The 22,730-nt window shown below is 40.2% G+C and overlaps 1 protein-coding gene across 1 annotated transcript; it reads right to left on the bottom strand.

The window, feature by feature from the left end:
- Positions 1-515: 515 nt before the first annotated feature.
- Positions 516-20,967, bottom strand: LOC128127680 (isoleucine--tRNA ligase, chloroplastic/mitochondrial-like). Its single transcript, XM_052766344.1, has 11 exons — positions 20,838-20,967; positions 3,968-4,018; positions 3,376-3,488; positions 3,222-3,290; positions 3,011-3,118; positions 2,710-2,854; positions 2,341-2,572; positions 1,938-2,224; positions 1,638-1,860; positions 899-1,077; positions 516-637 (listed from the first exon to the last, which is right to left on the bottom strand). The coding sequence occupies exons 1-11, from the start codon at positions 20,965-20,967 to the stop codon at positions 516-518; spliced, it is 1,659 nt and encodes a 552-aa protein (XP_052622304.1).
- Between the last annotated feature and the right edge of the window lie 1,763 nt (positions 20,968-22,730).

The following is a 22,730-nucleotide window of genomic DNA, read 5'->3' as shown; positions in this document are numbered from 1 at the left end:
AACAACAAATACATTTTCAGATGCTAATCTTTTTACATAGCTAGCAATTGATATAGTATCTCTACCACATGCAACCATCAATAAAGGCCCATCCCTAACAAAAAAAAATGATTAATGATAAAAGAAATGCAAATTTTAGTTAGAAGTAAGCTGCTATTCTTAAAAATTAATGGTAAAAATCTATAAGAAAGGCTTACTTGTAAGTAGTTCCTCTTGCCATTGTTACTACTGACTTAACATCAACTTCAATTATAGATGATAAGCCAACACTTCCACCATTTTCTGTGGTCAAAGCATTTGACTTTACTCTATTTAGTTGTAAATAGATTAAACACTTCATACGTAGCCCATCAGTTTAGGGTTCCACTGATCTCAATAACTGGGCTCACTCACCATGGACAACCAGTTATATTCGGTTTTGGATTGCTTTGAATCCGATTGTTCTTACATTTCGCTACTCCAAAATTGGCTCCATGCAATGTCAGAAAACCAACCTGTCTCCATCACAACCGAACCTAATCATCACATTCAAATGGCTGTTTCACAGGGTTTTCCCCAAACCCATCATTGATTCTGTAAATGGAGAAGGAGAAAGAGAACATAATTAGTTTAGCTATGACATCAAGAAAATCTAAACCTTTCATCAAAAAACTCATAAAACTTACTCAATAAAATAGATTTTCCATTGAACTTAGCAACTATACGATGTCTAAAATAACAACAAATTTCACTTGGGACTTTCAACAAACACCTGGATGGCATCCACATTGGGACATCTTCCTTCTATTTATATGTACTCAGACAGGGTAACTTACAACCGATTCAAAAAACAAACACAATAAAAATAGATGATCAATACTAACAAATAGAAAAAACAAAGATGCAAATATATATTTACCAAGCAAAGAGGTGAACCGAGTTGGTAAGTGTGTCACAGGGAGCTGCGATGGATTAAAATGAAGAGATGGATTCTTCAGTCGTTGAAGAGGTGAACTCAAATCAGAGATGGATGAAAAATAGAACTCAAACCGAGTTGGTATTTGCAATCCCATCACTACCCCCTGTAACAGCCCAAACCTATAAAACAAACACACCCACTAAGCAAAATAGAATTATGCAAAAAACTTTGAAGCATTTCAATCCTAATCAAAAGATACTTTTGGAGTCCAGAAACTATCATAATTTTTTTTATATATTTGAATAAAACTTCAACTTTTAACAAACTAGTAATGTACCAAACCTTTTTCAGTTTTGGTATTTCAAAGTTTAGAGACCAAAATTGATATGAAACCTTGAAATAAGGACCAGTTTTGAAAAAAAGCGTTCGATTTTGGACTAAAAATGTAAAAATCAGAAAGACGTTGAACCATTTTAGTAATTTATTTTATTCTATATATTATTATCTTATGTACCGAACCTTTTTTAGTTTTGGTATTTCAAGGTTCTAGGGACCAAGATTGATATGATACCTTGATATAAGGACCAATTTTGAAAAAGCGTTGGATTTACGACTAAAAATGTAAAAATCAGAAAGAACTGGAACCATTTTAGTAATTTAGTGTTATATATTATCTTATGGATTAAACATTTTTTAGTTTTGGTATTTAAGGTTCTAGGGACTAAAACTGATATGAAACCTTGAAATAAGGACTAATTTTGAAAAAGTGTCGGATTTTGGACTAAAAATGTAAAACGTCAGAAAGAACTGGAACCATTTTAGTACCTGAGATGGAGTCCATACTACTTGACTAATGGCATCCATAGCAGCCTCTCTGAATCCTTCAACAGATGCAAACCATTGTGCAGTTGCCCTAAAAATCGTAGGCTTTTTTGTCCTCCAATCATAAGGATACTTATGCTCTAATATCAAGAAAACAAGGGCATTTAAGTAAATTTTATATTAAACCATTTCAATAGTGTCTTTATAACTAACTTACTGTAAGGTTCCACCATGATAATTGATGAAAGTTGATCCAAGTGATCAATTACAGCAGCATTCCCATCTCCTAACACATCAAGCCCTTCAAAGATTCCAGCTTCTTCAGTGAATTTTCCTTCATCTTCTACTGGGGATATTATTGGCAAATTGTATTTTAATCCTGTTATATAATCATCTTGTCCATGTCCAGGGGCAGTATGGACAAGTCCTGTTCCTGATTCTGTTGTGATGTAATCTCCTCCAATCACAACTGGACATTCTTCCCCATTTATTGGATGTGCATATCTGTTCAAAATAAGTAATTTCAGAAAAAAAAGTAAGTCTTGATAAAAACATGAAACTATGAGACTTGTTGGTTGGATGGAATCGGAATGAATGATTCCATTCCTACCTAAGTATACCTGCAATTTTCAAGATCTGAACCGAAAACTGTTTTCTTAACAGCAAGTTTCACATTCCATTTGGATTCCAGTGTTGACAAAAGGTCAAGTGCAACAATGAAAAATGGTATCTTAGAGCCTTTCAAAACACTACCAATTCTCTTCTTTCCATCTTCAGAAGATGAAGTAACATCAGGTGAAGGTGATTGCACTTCAACAATGGCATACTGGAGCTTGGAATTCACTGCAACAGCTAAAAAAAGAAAGAAGAAAATTACACTATTACAGATAAACAACTGATTACATAAAAGTTGTTTAAGGAAAGAAAGAAAAAGAAAAAGAAAAACTCACATGATACATGATATATGAATTATGAAGGTGGACACATACCAGCATTTGCAGGAATAGTCCAAGGAGTTGTGGTCCAAATTGCAAGGGACAATTTGGGAAATTCATCAAGTAATCCATCTTTAGTTGGAGTAGTTAGTAATTTGAAAACTGCATACATGCTCTTTGAAACATGGACTTCAGGATACTGCAAGAAACTTCCAAGGAAAATAAGACACTCTATATATGTATCCTATTTTTAGTAAATATTTCATGATATGAATTAAATTATAATTTTGTTTTCTTGAAATTAACTAAAAACTTATTTATTTATTTATTTTTAATTATAATCTTATCTGTTTACCTCTAATTCAGCCTCTGCAAGAGCAGTGCATGATGAAGGACTCCAGTGCACTGGCTTTCTCCGTCTGTATATGTACCTTTTGAAAACCATTTGCCCAAACACTTCAATCTAGAAAAAACAAAACAATTAAATAATAAAAATAATAATAATAATAATAATAATAATAATAATAATAATAATAATAATAATAATAATAATTTGGCATCAGTACCTGAGCAGCTTCATATTCTGGATCAAGAGTGAGATAAGGATGATCCCAATCTGGCCATACTCCAAATCTCTGTAGACATATATTATATATTATATATGTTTAATGTTATCTTTTTTTTCTTAATAATACTAATAAAGAATTATAATAAATTGACCTTGAATGATGCCATTTGTGCCTTGACTGTTGCTTTAGCAAATTTAGCTGATTTTGCTCTTAATTTTATTGGTGTCAATCCGTTTCTGGCATCTTGATCCAATGACTGCAATACTAAGATAGTTCAACAGAAAATTACTCTTAAGTCTTAATTAATATAAGCTTTAAAAGATTATTCAGTTTTATTATTGAATTGCATTAATCTGATGGAATTGGAATTCGAGATTCCATTCCAGGGTTGCCAAATGGATGGAATTCCATTACCATCAAGTTTTTTCTTGTGTTCTACTTCCTGAAAAAAAAATGATACAGCTCAGAAATTTGGGGAGAAGAATTATTCATAGAAAATAGCAATGGAGGAAAATTTCTATAAAATATATATTTAGAAACAGATCAACATGCCTCTGACTCTTGGGTATCAAAAATAGCATCAGCAAGAGCTCTATAGTTTTTTCTTCAATAAGCTCCCAGTTCTTATCACAAAGTTGTAAAAGCCTCTTTAAGTCTGGCTTTGTTTTTTCTTCAGGAATTCCAAGATCTTTCATAGCACGAAAGGCCTTGGCAACTCTTATCAGCCATCACTTAATATGCACTTTTCTTTTCTTCTTCGGGAATTCCAAGATCGTTTAGACCTTCATGCAAACCTGCAAATCACCAAGATATATAATTCCTAGACCAAAAATGGGATGTTCAACAACATAATATCATTAATATGAAGTAAGAAAATCAATAACAATGTTCGATTTCAGAAAAACAACATTTAAGTTTAGACAGGATAATGTAACATCTTTCCCATCTACAGAGCTCCCGTTACAAAACAAAAAAACACCGAACAAAAACATTTCGAGAAAATAAATTTCTATTCATCTATCATATGGAAAGCAACCTACCCTCTCAGCAGAACACAAAACGTAATTATTGAACTGTAATAGTTTTTTTGCGAAAAAGGTCAAATAATCAAAACGTTTGGTAGGCATGAGCAGAAAAGAAAACTGCATACGAACAATGTGCAGTTTACAAACGCAACTAACCCTACACCCATACGAATTCAATGAAATTAGAAAGAGAACCACAAGTAGAAACTATTTCTTTTGTAGAAAAGGGGTTTTTAACTAGCCACAAGAACGATCAATGATAGAAAAACGCTAAAATAACAAAATCAACAGAATGTAGTTTCTTACCATGAGCATAAAAGAGTGATTAGCAACGAACTGGACTACATTTGTGCGTGAGAATACTAGTAGGGCACACAGAAAGTGACAAGACCTGCTTGTGACTTGTGAGAGTTCCTGAGGGCTTAAAGCAAAGGCGTGTGGAGTGCGGACGCCACACCTCTCTCGCAGTCTCGCTGTCGAATCCATCTGCGCGTATTCACTATAGCCCCAACTTGCATCATCTTCAACTCCCATAACTAACCAAAAGACCAGAACCACCAAAATAGTAAACAAACGGTACGAATCCATCTGCGCCTCACCATCTTCTATTTTTTCTGTATTTAGACTTGAGAGTATAATTAGGGCTTTTCTAATAATTTCAACGTCGAGTGCGAGATATGGTGGTTCCAGTAGGTAGAAGTGAGGGAAGAAGTAGCCAACAGTCAATGTCGGGAGGGGGAAGGAAGGAGCGTCCATAATTTGGGCAAGAGGGAAAGGAGAAAAAAAAGGAAGGCGGGATTTTTAATTTTTTCAGAATTTCATTTCCCCCTACTGTTAAAAGATGGAACGCGCATTCCATTAAAAATTATAAAGCGACATCCTTAGACGACGCGCATTTTATTATAGGTGCCCTCCGTGTTTTTTTTAGACACTAATTTAAGGGCGTGCAATAATGCGTGTCTTCTATCCTTAAATTTTTTGAAGAGATGACATTTTTCTAATGTCACTCTCCTTTGCGTAACATAGATCAATGAGCGTCGTATTTTGCGCGTCGTAAAAGGCCTTTTTTCTAGTAGTGTCAAGCCAACCCACCGATAGTTAGGCAGAACAACCATGATAGAAGGAATGATGGAATGGGATGCAAGTATAAGGATTTTCTGACTTGCAAACCGTCGACCTTCACTGGAAAGGAGGATCCGATCGGAGTTATGGATTGGATCTCAGAAATGGAGCTAGCCTTCATGACGTGTGGTTGCAGAGGCAAGTTGCAAACTACGTTTGCTGTACGTCAATTCAGGGGTGGATCTGTTCATTGGTGGAACACTCTAGGGAAGACTTTAAGCCCTAATAATCCACTGCAATTGTCATGGGCAGAGTTCTTGGCGCAGTTCAAGCGTAAGTTCTGGTCGGCTCAAAATCTGTTGGAGTTGGAGAATAAGTTTCTGACATTGACGAAAGGTAGCATGTCAGTTGATGAATACACTAATAACTTTACAGACAAGATGGAGTTTGCTTTGCGCATCGTTCCAGATGAGCTGACAAAGGTTGACCGGTACGCAAAGGGACTCTTATGGGAGTACGTAGTGCCAGTTCGTCAGGCACCTACTCTAGAGGCATCTATTTGTGCTGCCAAGTCTGTTGAGGACATGATCAAGGGAAGAACCGCCAGCAAGGTTGAAGTTGGCGAGAAGAGAAAGTTTGAAGGAACTTCAGGTTCCAATAAGAAAAGCAAAATTTCGAAGTCTGATTCGAAAAAGTTTGGAAGAAAAGGAGGCGAAGCGAAATGGTGTGAGAAGTGCAAGAAAAAGCACTTTGGGAAATTTAGTGAGGATGTAACCTGCTACAAGTGTGGAAAAATTAGGCATTTTGCCAATGAGTGTCCGTCCAACAAAAGGATGTGCTTTGGTTGTAACGAGGAATGGCACATTTTGAAAGACTGTCCGAAGAAGAAGGAGGCAGCTAAGCCCAACATTCCACCAAAGCCGAAGGCGAGAGCCTTCCAGATGACACTTGAGGCTGCGAAAGATGAAGCTGATGTCGCTTCAGGTACATTTCTCGTAAATGAATTACCTGCTCAAATTTTATTTGATTCTGGAGCTAACTACTCCTTTATTTCGCATGAGTTTGGTAGAAAACTAGTTTTGCCTATTGATAGACTTGATAATGCTTTATTAGTTGAAGTTGCTAGTGGAAAGTTTGTACCTATTAGCCATCGTATGAAAAACATCTTAATTGACTTGAATGGGAATAAGTTTCATAAGGAATTATTGTCTATCGAACTAAATGGTTTCGACATCGTGTTGGGAATGGATTGGCTTAGCGCCAATGATGCCGAAATATTATGCAGAAAGAAGTTAGTAAAAGTAAACCTAGCAGGGAAAGAGTCATTTATGGTGTACGGGGACAAACGCCGAGTAAATTCTGGAATCTTTTCCCTAATGAAAGCCAGAAAGTGTTTGACCAAGGGATGTACATCATATTTAGCATTCGTGATTGACGCTAAGAAGGAAAAGAAGGTGATGCAGAGTATTCTAGTGGTGTGTGATTATCCGGAAGTATTTCCCAAAGATCTTCTTGGATTACCACCTGATAGACAAGTGGAGTTTAGAATAGACTTGTTACCAGCAACCACGCTAATAGCAAAAGCACCTTATCGATTAGCTCCGACGGAGATGAAGGAGCTGATGATGAAACTTCAGGAGTTATTGGACAAAGGTTTCATTAGACCTAGTTCATCACCCTAGGGAGCTCCAGTGTTATTCGTGAAGAAGAAAGATGGAAATATAAGAATGTGCATCGATTACAGAGAGCTGAACAAGGCAACAATAAAGAATAGATATCCGTTGCCGAGGATTGATGACCTGTTCGATCAACTACAAGGTTCAAGTTATTTTTCAAAGATTGACCTAAGGTCAGGATATCATCAGCTAAAAGTGAGAGATCAGGATATCAAGAAGACTGCATTCAGAACTAGATATGGACACTGCGAGTTCTTGGTTATGTCGTTTGGACTAACCAATGCTCCAACAGCATTCATGGATTTAATGAATAGGGTTTGTAATCTGTTCCTTGATAAATCTGTGATATTGTTCATAGATGACATTCTGATTTACTCGAAAAGCCAAGAGGACCATGGCAGACACTTGCGAGAAGTGTTAGAAGTCTTGAAGAAGGAGAAGTTGTACGCAAAGTTCTCCAAGTGTGATTTTTGGATTCGAGAAGTCCAATTCTTGGGTCACGTGGTCAACCAAGAAGGGATAATGGTTGATCCAGCAAAGATTGAGGCTGTAATGAAGTGGGAACAACCGAAAAGTCCCACGGAGATCCGAAGCTTTTTAGGGTTAGCCGGATATTACTGAAGGTTTATCCAAGGCTTTTCTTCGATTGCTACTCCATTAACAGCTTTGACCCACAAAGGAGCTACTTATGCTTGGAGTGATAAGCATAAAGAAGCATTCGAGAAGCTAAAGAAGAAGCTATGCGAGGCACCGATACTTTCTCTACCCGATGGAGTTGAAGACTTCGCTGTTTATAGAGATGTGTATGGGGTTGGATTGGGTTTTGTTTTTACCCAAAGAGAAAAGGTGATAGCATATGTGTCTCGACAGTTGAAGGAGCATGAAAAGAACTACCCTACTCACGATTTGCGGTTGGCAGCCGTAGTTTTCGCTCTGAAAATATGGAGGCATTACCTCTATGGCACGGAGTGCAAACTTTTCACTAATCATAAGAGTCTCCAATAACTCTTTAATCAGAAAGAGTTACATAGGAGGCAACGACGTTGGCCAGAGTTACTCAAGAACTACGATTGTGAGATAATTTACCACCCCGGTAAAGCTAATGTTGTTGCTGATGCTCTCAGTCGGAAAGTCAATCTTGAGAGAAAAAGGCCAAGAGCGTTGAGAATAGAAGTTGTCTCGATAATTGTGGAGAGTATAAAGAAAGCTCAAGAAGAAGCTTTAGAGAAGAATGACCGAAAGGAGGAACGTTTGGGTAAAATGTTAGTGTTCGGTATAAACAATCACAGACTGAAGGTGTTCCAAGATCGGATTTGGGTACCTAAGTCCGGAGGAATTAGAGATCTTTTGATGGAAGAAGCTCACAAAACCATGTACTCAATTCATCTAGGTAGTACTAAAATGTATAGGGACCCGAAACCCTACTACTGGTGGCCAACGATGAAGCTTGATGTTGCAAAGTATGTGGCCGAGTGTGTGACTTGTGTGAGAGTCAAGACACTGATGGGTTTTAGCCATAAGAACTTTCCTATGTGCGCATGCAAAACCCTATTGCTTGGATCTAGGCTTTCTAATAAACATTCTTTGAATCCAAGTCTTCTAATGACTAATTAGGTTAAATAACAACATTGAAACAGATCTAGAATCATACCTTTGAGTTCCTTGTTGATCTTGAGGTCTTGGAGCTTCTAGAGTCACAAATGTCACTCCTCTAATGGCTTACAAACACCAATAGCAAGAAGAATGATTTAGGAGAGAGGAGAGGGGAGGAATTCGGCCAGGGTTCTCTTACTTTTGGAGAGGTTTCGAATTCCCTATGTCATGGGGTCTATTTATACTTGTAGATTCCTTAAGGGTTACAACCTACACCCTAATTAGATAACTTAGACTTTAAGTTAATCCATATCCTTTCCTTGATAACCCTTTGGATGATTTTGGCTTATCCTAGCCCTAGAAATCGTCCAATCCTATATCAATAAGGATTTACAGTCTAAAGTTTAACTATCAAACAATTGACAGTTTATACCCCTTTATTTAATTAATCTCTTTAAGTCACCAAATTAATTCTAATTAATTCTATGACTTATATTAATCAAATAACAAATATATTATTCTCATAATATATTAATAATATTTACTCTCTCGTAATAAATCATCCTATCAAGTTGCTATGGTGAACGCAACCCAAAAGGACCATGCACAACCGGGTCAAGTACTTGTCTAATATAGTTGCAGCCTTAGACACTATTCCAACAGTCTCCCACTTGGATAAGTCTAGTAACTATATTCACAAGTACAATTCGGTTTGCAATCGTAGCTCTCAAAGACGCTGTCAACTCTGATATAATCAATCTTGTCCTTTAGATAAGGGAACGTACAGTCCTCTGTTAGATATCATGCTGACAATCCTATGGAATGGTTAGTCAAGCATTTAGGTTTCTCGATCTCTGATTTATTTGACATAGAACTTAATCGAACACATCAATTTAGTTCTGACCGGGCCCGGCACATAAGTCCAATCAAATCATCGAGCGGCCGAGATATCGCTTTTACCTTCTTAGATAAAAGTTACAGATAAACTTCGACTTATATGCATTTACTTATTCATTAACCAACTATACACAACAATACGTTTTATAACACCAAGTTATTGATGCGTTTTCGTATTATCAATGTACAACCAATTAACAAATAACAAACCATATATCTAGGTTTTAAGACTATATGATATTATCGTCTTGCGATCACCTTTTATATCGTATTCCATAAGGTGATTCCAGCAAGCGCGGGTTTATTCCAATGCTCAAAACTAGTTCATAAGCACTCATGAACGTTGCAGCAATCTTTTTCTATGTCTAACACCATTTAGACATTCTACACACCAATTCATGACAATCTTCATTCATATCTACTCCCAACATATGAACGATTGTGGACCATTTGAACAATTCGATTATTCCTAATAAACTCAATTATTCTGGAAGTCAAAACATGCAAAGTGAAACAATAGCTAAACAATTAACATAAGATAGTAACATTACTCATAAATAAAACTCCTTTATTTAATCATCAAATGTCAATTACATTTATCTATTACACGTTTCTAATACTATCTAATCTATGCTAATATCATCCTTCAGCCCAATACTCCTAGCATGCTGCAAGTGCTTAACCCTACTCAGTCCCTTCGTAAGCGGATCTGCTGGGTTATCTTCTGATGATATCCTCTTCACTACGAGTTGTCCTTCTTCTACACGATGTCTAATGAAGTGATACTTTCTGTCGATATGTCTTGATCTACCATGATCCCTCGGTTCCTTGGTCAAGGCAACCACACCTTCGTTATCACAGAAAATCTCCATTGGCTCCTTTATGGCAGGTACAACTCCAAGATCACCGATGAAGTTCTTTAGCCATATTGCCTCCTTCGACGCTTCGCTCGCTGCAACGTACTCTGATTCGCATGTTGAATCAGCTACGGTTTCCTGCTTGGAACTCTTCCATGTCACTGCTCCTCCATTTAGTTTAAAGACCCAGCCCGACTGCGAACGGTAGTTGTCCCTGTCGGTCTGAAAGCTGGCGTCACTATACCCTCGCACCTTCAAGTCATCACTCCCTCCGAGGACTAAGAACCATTCCTTCGTCCTCCGAAGGTACTTAAGGATGTTTTTCACCGCAATCCAATGTGCCTTGCCAGGATTCCCTTGATATCTACTAACCATGCTCAAAGCGAAGGCTACATCAGGGCGAGTACAAGTCATAGCGTACATGATTGAGCCAACTGCGGAAGCGTATGGTACTCGGCTCATTTCCGCTATCTCAGCTTCGGTACTCGGACTTCGAGTCTTACTCAATTTGGCATTACTTTGTATCGGTAGTTCTCCCTTCTTTGAGCTTTCCATACTAAAACGTTTTAGTACCTTCTCTAAGTAAGTATTCTGACTAAGTCCAATTAGTCTCTTACTTCTTTCTCTTACTATCCTTATTCCCAAAATGTAAGAAGCCTCTCCGAGGTCCTTCATAGCGAAGCATTTCCCGAGCCAGGATTTAACTTCCTGCAGAGTCGGGATGTCGTTTCCTATGAGTAATATGTCATCGACATATAGAACGAGGAAGCTTACTATACTCCCATTGGATTTGACATATACACAAGATTCGTCTTCGCTTCGTACAAATCCAAACTCTTTGACTTTCTCATCGAAGCAAAGATTCCATCTGCGAGACGCTTGCTTAAGTCCATAAATGGACTTCTCAAGCTTACACACTCTATCCGGATGCTTCGGATCCACAAACCCCTCTGGCTGAGCCATGTAAACATCCTCAGCCAACTTTCCGTTAAGGAAAGCGGTCTTGACATCCATTTGCCAAATCTCATAATCATGAAATGCGGCAATTGCTAGCATCACTCTAATAGATTTAATCTTCGCAACTGGTGAGAAGGTCTCATCATAGTCCACTCCAGGAGTTTGAGTAAAGCCCTTTGCGACCAATCGCGCTTTATATGTGTGTACGTTCCCATCCACGTCGGTCTTCTTCTTGAAGATCCATTTGCACCCAACGGTCTTACGTCCGGGCACGTAATCAACCAAATTCCAAACTTGGTTATCATACATGGATTGGATCTCGCTATCCATTGCCTCTTTCCACTTTACAGACTCCGGGCCTGCCATGGCTTCCTTATAGCTATTAGGTTCATCAAGATTTACTAGTGTACCATCACTAATATACGTGTCCCCTTCGGTAGTAATATGAAAGCCATAAAACTGGGGATGAACTCTAACTCTATCGGAACGTCTAAGAGGTAAGGATTCGTCAATCGGTTCAACCGGAGTTTCCTCCTCGGGTTGAATGCCAGCGGTAGAGGTTCCTTCATCTATCGACTCTTGAATCTCTTCAAGTTCGATTTGCCTCCCACTGTCTCCTTGGCTTATGAGTTCTCGCTCTCGGAAAACTCCTCTCCTCGCAACGAAGACAACATTGTCCTTCGGTCTATAGAAGAGATATCCAAAGGATGTCTGCGGGTAGCCGATGAAAATACATCGCTCACTTCGAGGTTCAAGCTTGTCGTGAGTATCTCGTCTTACGAAAGCCTCGCAACCCCAAACCTTGATATGTGCCAACGAGGGAGCTTTCCCTGTCCACATCTCGTGAGGTGTTTTGGCAACCTTCTTAGTAGGGACTCGGTTAAGGATATGGGCGGCAGTCTCTAAGGCATACCCCCAAAAAGAGATTGGTAGTGAAGCACGAATCATCATAGAGCAAACCATATCTAATAAGGTTCGATTATGCTTTTCTGCCACACCATTCAACTGCGGTGTCTTAGGAGGCGTCAATTGTGAAACTATTCCACACTCCTTGAGATAATCGTGGAATTCAAGACTTAGGTACTCTCCTCCTCGATCGGATCGAAGCATCTTGATTTTCCTGCCCAATTGATTCTCCACTTCATTCTTGAACTCTTTGAACTTTTCAAAGGTGTCTGACTTTTGCTTGATTAAGTAGATATACCCATATCTACTATAGTCATCGGTAAAAGTCACATAGAAGCGGTTCCCATCCTTCGTGGTTGATCTAAACGGTCCACATACATCGGTATGTATTAGGTCCAATAGACCCTCGCCCCTTTCACATGTACTCGTGAAGGGTGACTTAGTCATCTTTCCAAGCAAACAAGACTCGCATGTGTCATCTTCCCTAAGGTCGAATGACTCCAACACTCCATCCTTTTGGAGTTGGGCTATACGTTTCTTGTTGACATGTCCAAGACGACAATGCCACAAGGATGATTTATCCATACTAGTGGAAGAATCAATATTCAAAACATCATTTCCTAAGTTATCAACAATCATAACGGTTTCATATATTCCATTACATGGTATAGCTTCAAAGTAAAAGACACCATTTAGATAAGCCAAAATAGAACCATTCTCATTATTAAAAAAAAATCTAAATCCTTGTCTATATAAACCATGAAATGAAATGATGTTTCTAGCCATTTCTGGCGAATAGCAACAATTGTTCAAATCTAAAACCAAACTATTCCTAAGCACTAAAGAATACACTCCAATCTTGGTCACAGGCGACGATCTTCTGTTCCCCATGATTAGATTGATCCTTCCTTGCTCCACATCCCTACTTCTTCTTAGTCCCTGCACATTAGAACAAATGTGATAACCACAACCGGTATCAAGAACCCAAGAAATAGCATGATTAGAATCGTTAGATTTGATTGTGTATATACCTGCGAAAGATGGCTTGATCTTTCCCTCTTTGATTGCTTGCAGGTAATCTGGGCAGCTTCTCTTCCGATGTCCTATCTTGTGGCAGTGGTGGCACTCTGCCTCCTTCGGGGCACCATCTCGGGCTTTAACCTTGTGATGGTTCTTTGATGAAGCCTTCCTCTTCTTTCCCTTTCCTTGACCAATAGCCAAGACAGGAGCAGCGGGCGGATTGGGAGTAGGTGCAACAGACTTGTCCTTGAAGTTGCTCTCAGCGACCCTCAAGAGACCTTGGAGTTTGCTTAGGGTGACCTCTTCTTTGTTCATGTGGTAGTTCGTCCTAAATTGGTTGTACATCGGAGGCAAAGAGTGAAGCACCATATCGATCGCCAAGTCTTCACCGAAGTCAACATTTAACTTGCGAAGGCGGTCGACATACCTTTGCATCTTTTGCAGGTGCACGGTAAGAGATTCTCCATGACCCATCTTCGCGGAAATCATGTTGGTGAAAATCTCATAACGCTCTTGTCTCGCGTTTTGATGGTATCTCTCCAATAAGTCTTGGTGCATATCTTATGGGTACATGTCCTCGTAGGACTTTTGGAATTCGGAGTTCATGGTGGCGATCATGATGCAATGTACCTTCGTTGCATCTCGCTCATGAGTTTCAAAGGCGGTGATTTCGGCGGGAGTAGCAACTTTAGGGTTGATTTTCTCGAGCTTTTCATCGAGGACATACTCCTTATCCTCATAGCGAGCAATGGTGCGAATGTATCTTATCCATTCGCTAAAGTTCGTTCCATCGAAGGTGACCTTTTGGCAAAGGCTCATCAACGTGAAAGAACTAGCAGCAGCGTTGTTTGCGTTCGACATCTACAATTAGAAAGGACAAAGATAGATTAGAATAAGAATCCCTAATTATCACCCAATAAGAAAATTAGGGCTAGGATCCAACAATAACATTTACATACTAGAAAAGGGATGTCGTAATCTAACATGCAAATAAATTGAAGGTAAGTGAATGACGATTCACTAATTCTCCATCACAAAACTTAAACTATTAGTCCTAAGTGTTTTTGAGAATTCCTAGGTTCGGATGAGATTCATTGAAACTATTCAATGGCATGTTTAAATCTCGATATGCCCCTCTCGTTTGTGACTGGGATGCCGAGGATCACAAAGCGAGTGTGAATTACCATGCAAATTCACATGGTGCCTTCATTGTAACGATCACCTATTCGATGTGCCGGTAAACCACACACGTTCCATCGAACTATGATAAACAATGAATCACCCTTTGCCACCTTCGCTTAGAACCAATTAGTGTGCCGGTAAACCACACACGCTCCACTAACATCTTAGCAAGGTGCAAAGTGTAATTTCATGGGATTGCATCAATTCACTTTTCCTAAAGTAACTAGGATTGGGAAATTTTTAAAAAAAGTGTAGTTACTTTGTATTTCTTATTATACTTTTAATGAGAGGATGAGGTTGCCCTATCCTACCCGTTCGGCTAACGACCCTCCACCAATCAAGCAAGCGGTGGGTGTGAGTGTACACCCATTAAGCGCCATTTTATAGGCCGCAACCTTATACCCACCTTATAGATCGGCTTCGTGAATGAGGCCTACTAACGGTAAGACTAGCATTTAGTTATACATATATATATTATTCTAGTAATATCATATTAGTATAGGGTTGTATTTTAAAACTTTTAAAATCTAGGGTTTGAAATTTAAGTTGTCTAAATTAAAACTTTTAATCACAAATATAAATTTCAAAACTTGAGGATAGGTTTTAAACATTTAAAACATGGAGGATCAAATAACAAATAATTCCAATTAACAATTACTATCCTAATTATCTATATTTGATTTTATTCAAGATAATTACCAAAATAATTAAAATAATTAATTAATTATCATATAAGGAAATTAAATATTTTATTAGTTGATAAATACCTTTAACTAGATCAAGATAATAGTCATATATATCAAAAAATCAGATTTAGATTGATCTATTATGATTAAGGTAAGTTTCCATAAGATAATTATGAAAAAATCCCGAATCTGGCCATTCCTGACGCATGGACTCGCCGAGTGCACAAGCGGACTCGCCGAGTCAGGCCTACTCGCCGAGTCCACCTTGGGACTCGCCGAGTCAGTGACTCAGAAACCTAAAAATCGAATTTTGCAGGTTTGTCTCAGTTAATCAAGCAACAATTTAAAGAAAACCAAGCTAGGCTCTGATACCACTGATGGGTTTTAGCCATAAGAACTTTCCTATGTGCGCATGCAAAACCCTATTGCTTGGATCTAGGCTTTCTAATAAACATGCTTTGAATCCAAGTCTTCTAATGACTAATTAGGTTAAATAACAACATTGAAACAGATCTAGAATCATACCTTTGAGTTCCTTGTTGATCTTGAGGTCTTGGAGCTTCTAGAGTCACAAATGTCACTCCTCTAATGGCTTACAAACACCAATAGCAAGAAGAATGATTTAGGAGAGAGGAGAGGGGAGGAATTCGGCCAGGGTTCTCTTACTTTTGGAGAGGTGTCGAATTCCCTATGCCATGGGGTCTATTTATACTTGTAGATTCCTTAAGGGTTACAACCTAAACCCTAATTAGATAACTTAGACTTTAAGTTAATCCATATCCTTTCCTTGATAACCCTTTGGACGATTTTGGCTTATCCTAGACCTAGAAATCGTCCAATCCTATATCAATAAGGATTTACAGTCTAAAGTTTAACTATCAAACAATTGACAGTTTATACCCCTTTATTTAATTAATCTCTTTAAGTCACCAAATTAATTCTATGAGTTATATTAATCAAATAACAAATATATTATTCATTATATTATTCTCATAATATATTAATAATATTTACTCTCTCGTAATAAATCATCCTATCAAGTTGCTATGGTGAAGGCAACCCAAAAGGACCATGCACAACCGGGTCAAATACTTGTCTAATATAGTTGCAGCCTTAGACATTATTCCAACAGACACAACATCAGAAACCATATGGGAGTTTAGAACCTTTACCTATACCTATGGGTAAATGGGAAGACATTGCCATGGATTTTTTCACTAAACTACCCAGAACAAAGAACGGTCACGACATGATATGGGTGGTCATTGATCACTTCACTAAGAGTGTGCATTTCATAGCAGCCAATGAGAAATGGTCTATAGAAAAGCTTGCAAATTCTTACATGAAGGAAATTGTGAGGCTTCATGGTGTTCCGTTAACGATTGTGTCAGATCGTGACAGCCGTTTCACCTCACGATTTTGGAAAAGTCTACAAGAGGAATTGGGTACCAAGTTGTGTTTAAGTACAACTTACCATCCACAGACTGATGGTCAAAGCGAACGAACAATACGAACACTTGAAGATATGCTGAGAGCATGTACCCTCGAATTCCAAGGTAATTGGGATGAACATTTACCTTTGGTAGAATTTTCCTACAATAATAGTTTCCACTCGAGCATAAAGATGGCACCTTATCAAGCTTTGTACGAACAGAAGTGTCGTACGCCGTCTTGTTGGCTTGAGACTGGGGAAAAGCAGTTTATGGGGCCCGAGATGGTTCATCAAACCACTAAAAAGTTGAAAATAATTAAAGAAAAAATGTTAGCAGCTCAGAATTGTCAAAAGAGCTATGCGGACAAGAAGCGAAGACCGATGACTTTTGAAGTTGGAGATTCGGTTTTGCTTAAAGTCTCGTCGTGGAAGGGACTTATAAGATTGGGTAAAAGGGGAAAATTAATTCCAAGGTTTATTGGACCGTTTAAAGTTCTTCAGAGGATTGGGAACCAAGCTTACAAGCTCGAACTACCAGAAGAACTGAATGGAATTCATAACACTTTCCATGTGTTATTTGAGGAAGTTCACAGAAGAAGTTCCCGACATGATTCCGCTTTTGGAGTTGAGAATTGATGAGAACAAAAGCTTGATTGAAGAACCAGAGGCAATCATTGACCGAAAGACTAAGAAGTTGCGACGCAAGATGGTCGAATTAGTGCTTGTCCGTTAGAAACATTCGAATGGGCCAAATCTCACTTGGGAAATGGAGAGTGACATGTTGAGTCGCTATCCGCATTTGTTTGTTGATGTGTTATTCCGGGGACGGAATCATCCTAAGGGGGAGAGAAATGTAACGCTCGCGTTTCCAGGCTAGGCATTATCATTGATGTAATAGTCTAGGTTAACCCTTGTAACTCTTTTTTGAAGTATTAATGATGAAATATTTGAGTATTATGTGAATTATGTGTTTATTTTCTTAATTATTATAATTTAATGAATTAAGAATAAAATAAATGTCAAATTTAAATTATGAGATAAGCCCGATATCTTTGCATAAAGATGTAGTGGTCGAAACAAGGTATCCGAAGATAAAAAGAATGCCGAAATTCGAGTTATAACGAAGAAGTTATAGCCTATTGAAGTTTCGCGACAGAACCGGCAACGCTGAATGACGAAAAAAGTGAAATTTACGTTAGAGCTATATTTATCCTTAGTGATCTAAACTAAAGTCGTAGAATTCATTAAACCGAGAGCGGGCATAAAAAGAACGCCCAAATCTGACTTCGTATGAGGAAGTTAGGATTTTCCGAAGTTTCAGCTTAGCAGTATGCAGCCCGAATACTCGATTCGAGATCGAGTGATTTTTGGTCAAAACAATCTAAACGAGAATCGAAGATCTCGTTGATAGTAGTGCTTTGGTGAAAAGACTGACGAAAACGGATGTCAGATGAAGAAGTTATGAATTTATAACGAAGTTTTCCTGTCCCGGCCTACTAAAAATAAATAATAAAAAATAAAAGTCAAAATTAGCCGACGGAGTCTAAATGAAACTTGTAGAGCGTAGTCTTACCTACGCGTGGATATAAAGAACGTCGAAAACGGAGTTCGTATGAAGAAGATACGAATTTTCGAAGTTTATTAAATAATTAAAATTTAAATTTAATTATTAAATCCCGATATTATCCGAAGGAGGGGGGAGTCATCAATCCGATCCGAACTACGCCCAGCGTACCCCGATGCATGCACCGCCTCAGACTCGAGTGCTCCGATGACGCATGCAGCAACGATCCGAGGCATTACGCCCCGCGTAGAGCATTACGCCCAGCATAATGCGAGGCCTCAGCCTCCTATAAAAGGCTTGCGAGGGCAGCCGATATTTTTGCTCTTTTTCTCTTCTCTCTCTCCCGTTTTACCTCGTTTTTCGTGCCCGAATTATCCCGAAGCTCTGAAACCAACTGTGACATCCCCAAAATCACGGCCAGAAAAGACCGGTTTAATTTATGATTTTAAAATGATTTCAGAGTAATCCTTTGATTAAAAGAGTTGCGAAATTTGTTCCCAAAACGAAATATGATAAATATAAGATTTACCAAAGCATTTCTTTAAGAAATGCTTTGGTAAATCTTATTTTCTGGCCGTGATTTTAGGGATGTCACAGGCTAGCACCGGGGCTTCGCACAATCTCTGGCGAAGTGTCTCAAATGAGGTCTGCTGCTCCGGACCCCATGAAAAAGCAACACCCTTCCAGGTCAACCTGGTGAGAGGCACGATGATCTTGGAGAAATCCCTGATAAATCTCCGATAATAGCCGACCAACCCTAGAAAACTCCAAATCTCCGTGGGTGATCTCGGCACCTCCCATCTCATAACCGCCTCAATCTTGGCCGGATCGACCAATATGCCATCCTGTTTAACTAGGTGTCCCAAGAACTGGACCTCTCGTAACCAAAAATCACACTTGGTGAATTTGGCGAAAAGCCTCTCCGATCTCAATACCCCGAGAATCTCTCTCAGATGCTCTTCGTGCTACTCTCTAGATCTCGAGTACACCAAAATATCATCAATGAACACGATCACTAACCGATCCAACATCGGCCTGCACACCCTGTTCATGAGATCCATGAACGTTGTTGGGTGCATTGGTGAGCCCAAAAGGCATCATCACGAACTCATAATGCCCATAACGAGTTCTGAACGCCGTCTTCTGGATATCTTCATCCCGAACCCTCATCTGATGATATCCCGACATCAAGTCTATCTTGGAGAACCAAGACGCCCCCTACAACTGATCGAACAGATCGTCGATCCTCGGTAACGGATAACGGTTCTTGACCGTCAACTTATTCAACTCCCGGTAATCAATGCACATCCGGTGTGAACCATCCTTTTTCTTGACAAAAAGGATCGGCGCTACCCAGGGTGAGCTACTCGGTCTAATAAACCCTTTCCCAAGTAGCTCCTGAAGCTGCGAGGATAACTCCTGCATCTCTGGTGGCGCTAGGCGATAAGGCACCTTGGCGATAGGTGTTGCCCCCAGAACCAAATCGATACGGGACTCAACTTGCCTCTCGGGAGGCACACCCGACAATTCCTCGGGAAATACATCCGGGAACTCGCACACTATCGGAACCTTATCAATCGAACTTAGCCTCCCAGCGGCCATTCGTGTGTCCATCACATAAGCTACAAACCCGCTGCAGCCCTGCTACAAACTCTGTCTCGCTCTGGCAGCCGAACAAAACGCTAACCCGCATCGGGTACCCTCGTCGTACACCGTAAGTACTCCCCCATTAGGGTCTCGTATCATCACCAACTGACGCTCATAGTCTATAACAGCTCCAAATCGACTCAACCAATACATGCCCACTATGACACATACGTCCCCTATCGCAATCGGGACCAGATCTATTAGGAGTTCCACACCGAAGACCTCAAGTATACATCCTCGAATCACATCCATAGCATACACCGCTCGCTTGTTAGCTATAGAAACTCGCAGAGGTCGACTCAACGCCTCTCGTCAGATACTGATGTGCTGACTAAATGCCAAGGAAACAAATGACTGACTCGCACATGAGTCAAATAACACCAAAGCAGGTGCATAATTCAAAAGTACCTACGCATATCATAATATAAGCACAACACCTCAAACTCAACATAAATAAATGAAAGAATACATACCAGCCACGACATTGGGCGCTACACGGACCTCCTCCGATGTCAACTGGAAGGCTCTCCCGCGAGCCTTCGGTGCCTCGGCCTTCACCGGCCGAACCTCAGTAGTGCGCACGACGGCAGGGGCAGATCCCTGCTGAGCTCCCTGTGCTATCCCTCGCAGCTGCGGACACTCAGCCTTCCAATGGACCGTCTGGTTGCAATGAAAGCAAACCATGAATCCCTTGGGGCAATCCTTGGCTATATGCCCCTCCTAGCCACATTTGTAGCAAGCACCAAATTGACAAACCCCATCGTGTCCCTTGCCACACTTTCCGCAAGTGCGGCCTTTCTGGCCTCCAGATCTCGAATCGGCGGGCTTTGCCCGCTTGGCTGTCGGCTGATACTGTGGTGGCCACCTATCCATCCCTTGAAACTTAGCCTCCTCCCTGGCATGAGTCTCCAACTCAATCTCCCTCTTCCGGGCATTTTCCTGAAGCTCAGCAAATGTCCGGTAAGTCGAGTTCGATATGAACTCCTGAATATCCCTCCTCAGAATGCTCAAATATTGGCTCATGTGTGCCTGCTTGGTAGACACCTGCTCAGGGCAGAACATCGCCCTCTCATGAAACTTTCGTGTAATCACAGTAACCGAGTCAGTACCTTGCTTGAAGGTCAAGAACTCTTGAGCCAACCGCTTCCTCTCCATAGGGGGAACATAATCATCTCTGAACATGGTGGTGAACCTCTCCCCGGTCACCTCAGAAATATCCGCAAGAGTGAAGCTCGCCATCACGAACTTCCACTAATCCTTCGCTTCCAAGCGAAGCTTGTTTAGCGCGGACCGTACTCTCAGATGCTCCGGACAAGAACACGTGTAGAAGCATCCCTCGATATTAGAAATCAATCTCATCGCAGCGATCGGATCCTACGTCCCATCAAACTCTGGTCACTTCGTGTTGTTGAACTCGCAAAATAACAACGAGTCACCTCCCTGAGGCCTGGCAGCAGCAATGACGACAGTAGCTGCAACAGCCGCAGCCTCAGTCACTGCTGCATACCGCTCATCGAAGTTCTCAATCAATGTGGTCTTGATAGACCCAAACATCTCTGGAATCTCGGCTCGGATGGCCGCAGCCACCTCCTCATGAATCATTTGGCGGGGCTCCTCATCACTTACCCCGCTGGTCCCTGGTCTGTGGCGTGTCCCAACCATGATGTCTTTCTGAAATACAACATAAAATATCAGAGACCCGCTCGAGCATACTCGCACTCGATAACACATCCCTACTTGTTCCCTAGTACCCTAAGGATTCTTACTTGGACTGCGCACTGATACGGTGTCTTCGGTAGTACGGGCCCTTATACTACTGCCCACACCGCATCAATATTCACCCCAAGTTCTCCTCCTTGGATCCCAGATCACAAGTCTCAGTTTCACCCATTCCATGGATTTTGGTCTTAAACGGTTAAGACACTCCCTCAACTTCCAGATCTGACTCTCCTTAAGCCTCTTATCCCATAAAGTCGAAACCTTTAAGCCTTGGCATGGCTGTAAAGGTCCCTACATCCTCTAACACCTTTCCTTTTTCCTCCAAAGGTCTAGATCTCATGAATGGCTCAATATTTACGTCCAAGATTGCATTTTTATGAACATAGAACTCTTATAGTCCTGAAATATGAGAGATCTAGGCCAATAGAGACCATTTGCTCATAAAGTCTCCATCTTGGGACCAAAAACCTTAGAAATTGGTCTAAGAAGCACACAACACAAATGACAAGGCAAGTTTTGAGCTTTTTACCTTAGGAAGAAGCTCCAACCTCTGAAAAGCTCGGATCTACTCTTTCCCACAAACTTCTAGCTTCCAAAATGGCCTCTTCTTTTCTTCCACCACCTTGAAATGACACTTAGAAGCTTAGAACACCAACACACTAGATAGAAAGAAGGAGGACTCTCTATTATGGTTTCACTCTCTAGAATGGAGGCTAAGGTCAACGCCATAGCATTCCTTTTACAGTGCACAAGCCCCAAATTAGGGTTTACACCTAGGATCGCTACGCCCAGCGTAACCGTGGGTACGCCCTGCGTACTTAGGTGAGTCCGCGTCCAAATTAAGCACACGAGTGCGCGTAGCATACTCCTCTTGTACGCCCAGCATACTCACTAGCCTAACTCTTTTACTAAAGGGACTTAACTTGATAACTTGGGAAAAGGAGAAGGGTTTAATAGCTTTACCTGAATTTCGGGATGTTGCACCCTCATATGATGATAGTCGGACCTCAAATCGATCTTAGAAAACCAAGATACCCCCTGAAGTTAGTCAAAAAGATCATTAATTCTCGACAAAGGGTAACGGTTTTTCACCGTCAGCTTGTTCAGATCTCTGTAATCAATGCACATCTAGTGTGAACCATCATTCTTCCTGAAAAAAAGGACCGGGGCTCCCCAAGGAGAACTGCTCGGCCGAATAAACACCTTTCCTAACAGCTCCTGCAGCTGAGAGGATAACTCCTGCATCTCAGGAGGTGCAAGATGGTACGGTGCCTTGACGATCG

This window comes from Lactuca sativa, chromosome 1, assembly GCF_002870075.4.
Source record: "Lactuca sativa cultivar Salinas chromosome 1, Lsat_Salinas_v11, whole genome shotgun sequence".
Classification (NCBI taxonomy): domain Eukaryota; kingdom Viridiplantae; phylum Streptophyta; class Magnoliopsida; order Asterales; family Asteraceae; genus Lactuca; species Lactuca sativa.
Note: the sequence above shows the minus strand (reverse complement) of the source record. Positions and strands in the feature narration are given on the sequence as shown.

Excerpts from the sequence above, each read along its gene's own strand:
- LOC128127680 (XM_052766344.1), bottom strand. The coding sequence starts at position 20,967 with ATGGCGAGCTTCACTCTTGCGGATATTTCTGAGGTGACCGGGGAGAGG. Across the intron at positions 3,119-3,221 it reads CAGAATATGAAGCTGCTCAG|ATTGAAGTGTTTGGGCAAAT; the intron begins GTACTGATGCCA and ends TGTTTTTTCTAG. Across the intron at positions 1,861-1,937 it reads TATCATGGTGGAACCTTACA|AGCATAAGTATCCTTATGAT; the intron begins GTAAGTTAGTTA and ends TCTTGATATTAG.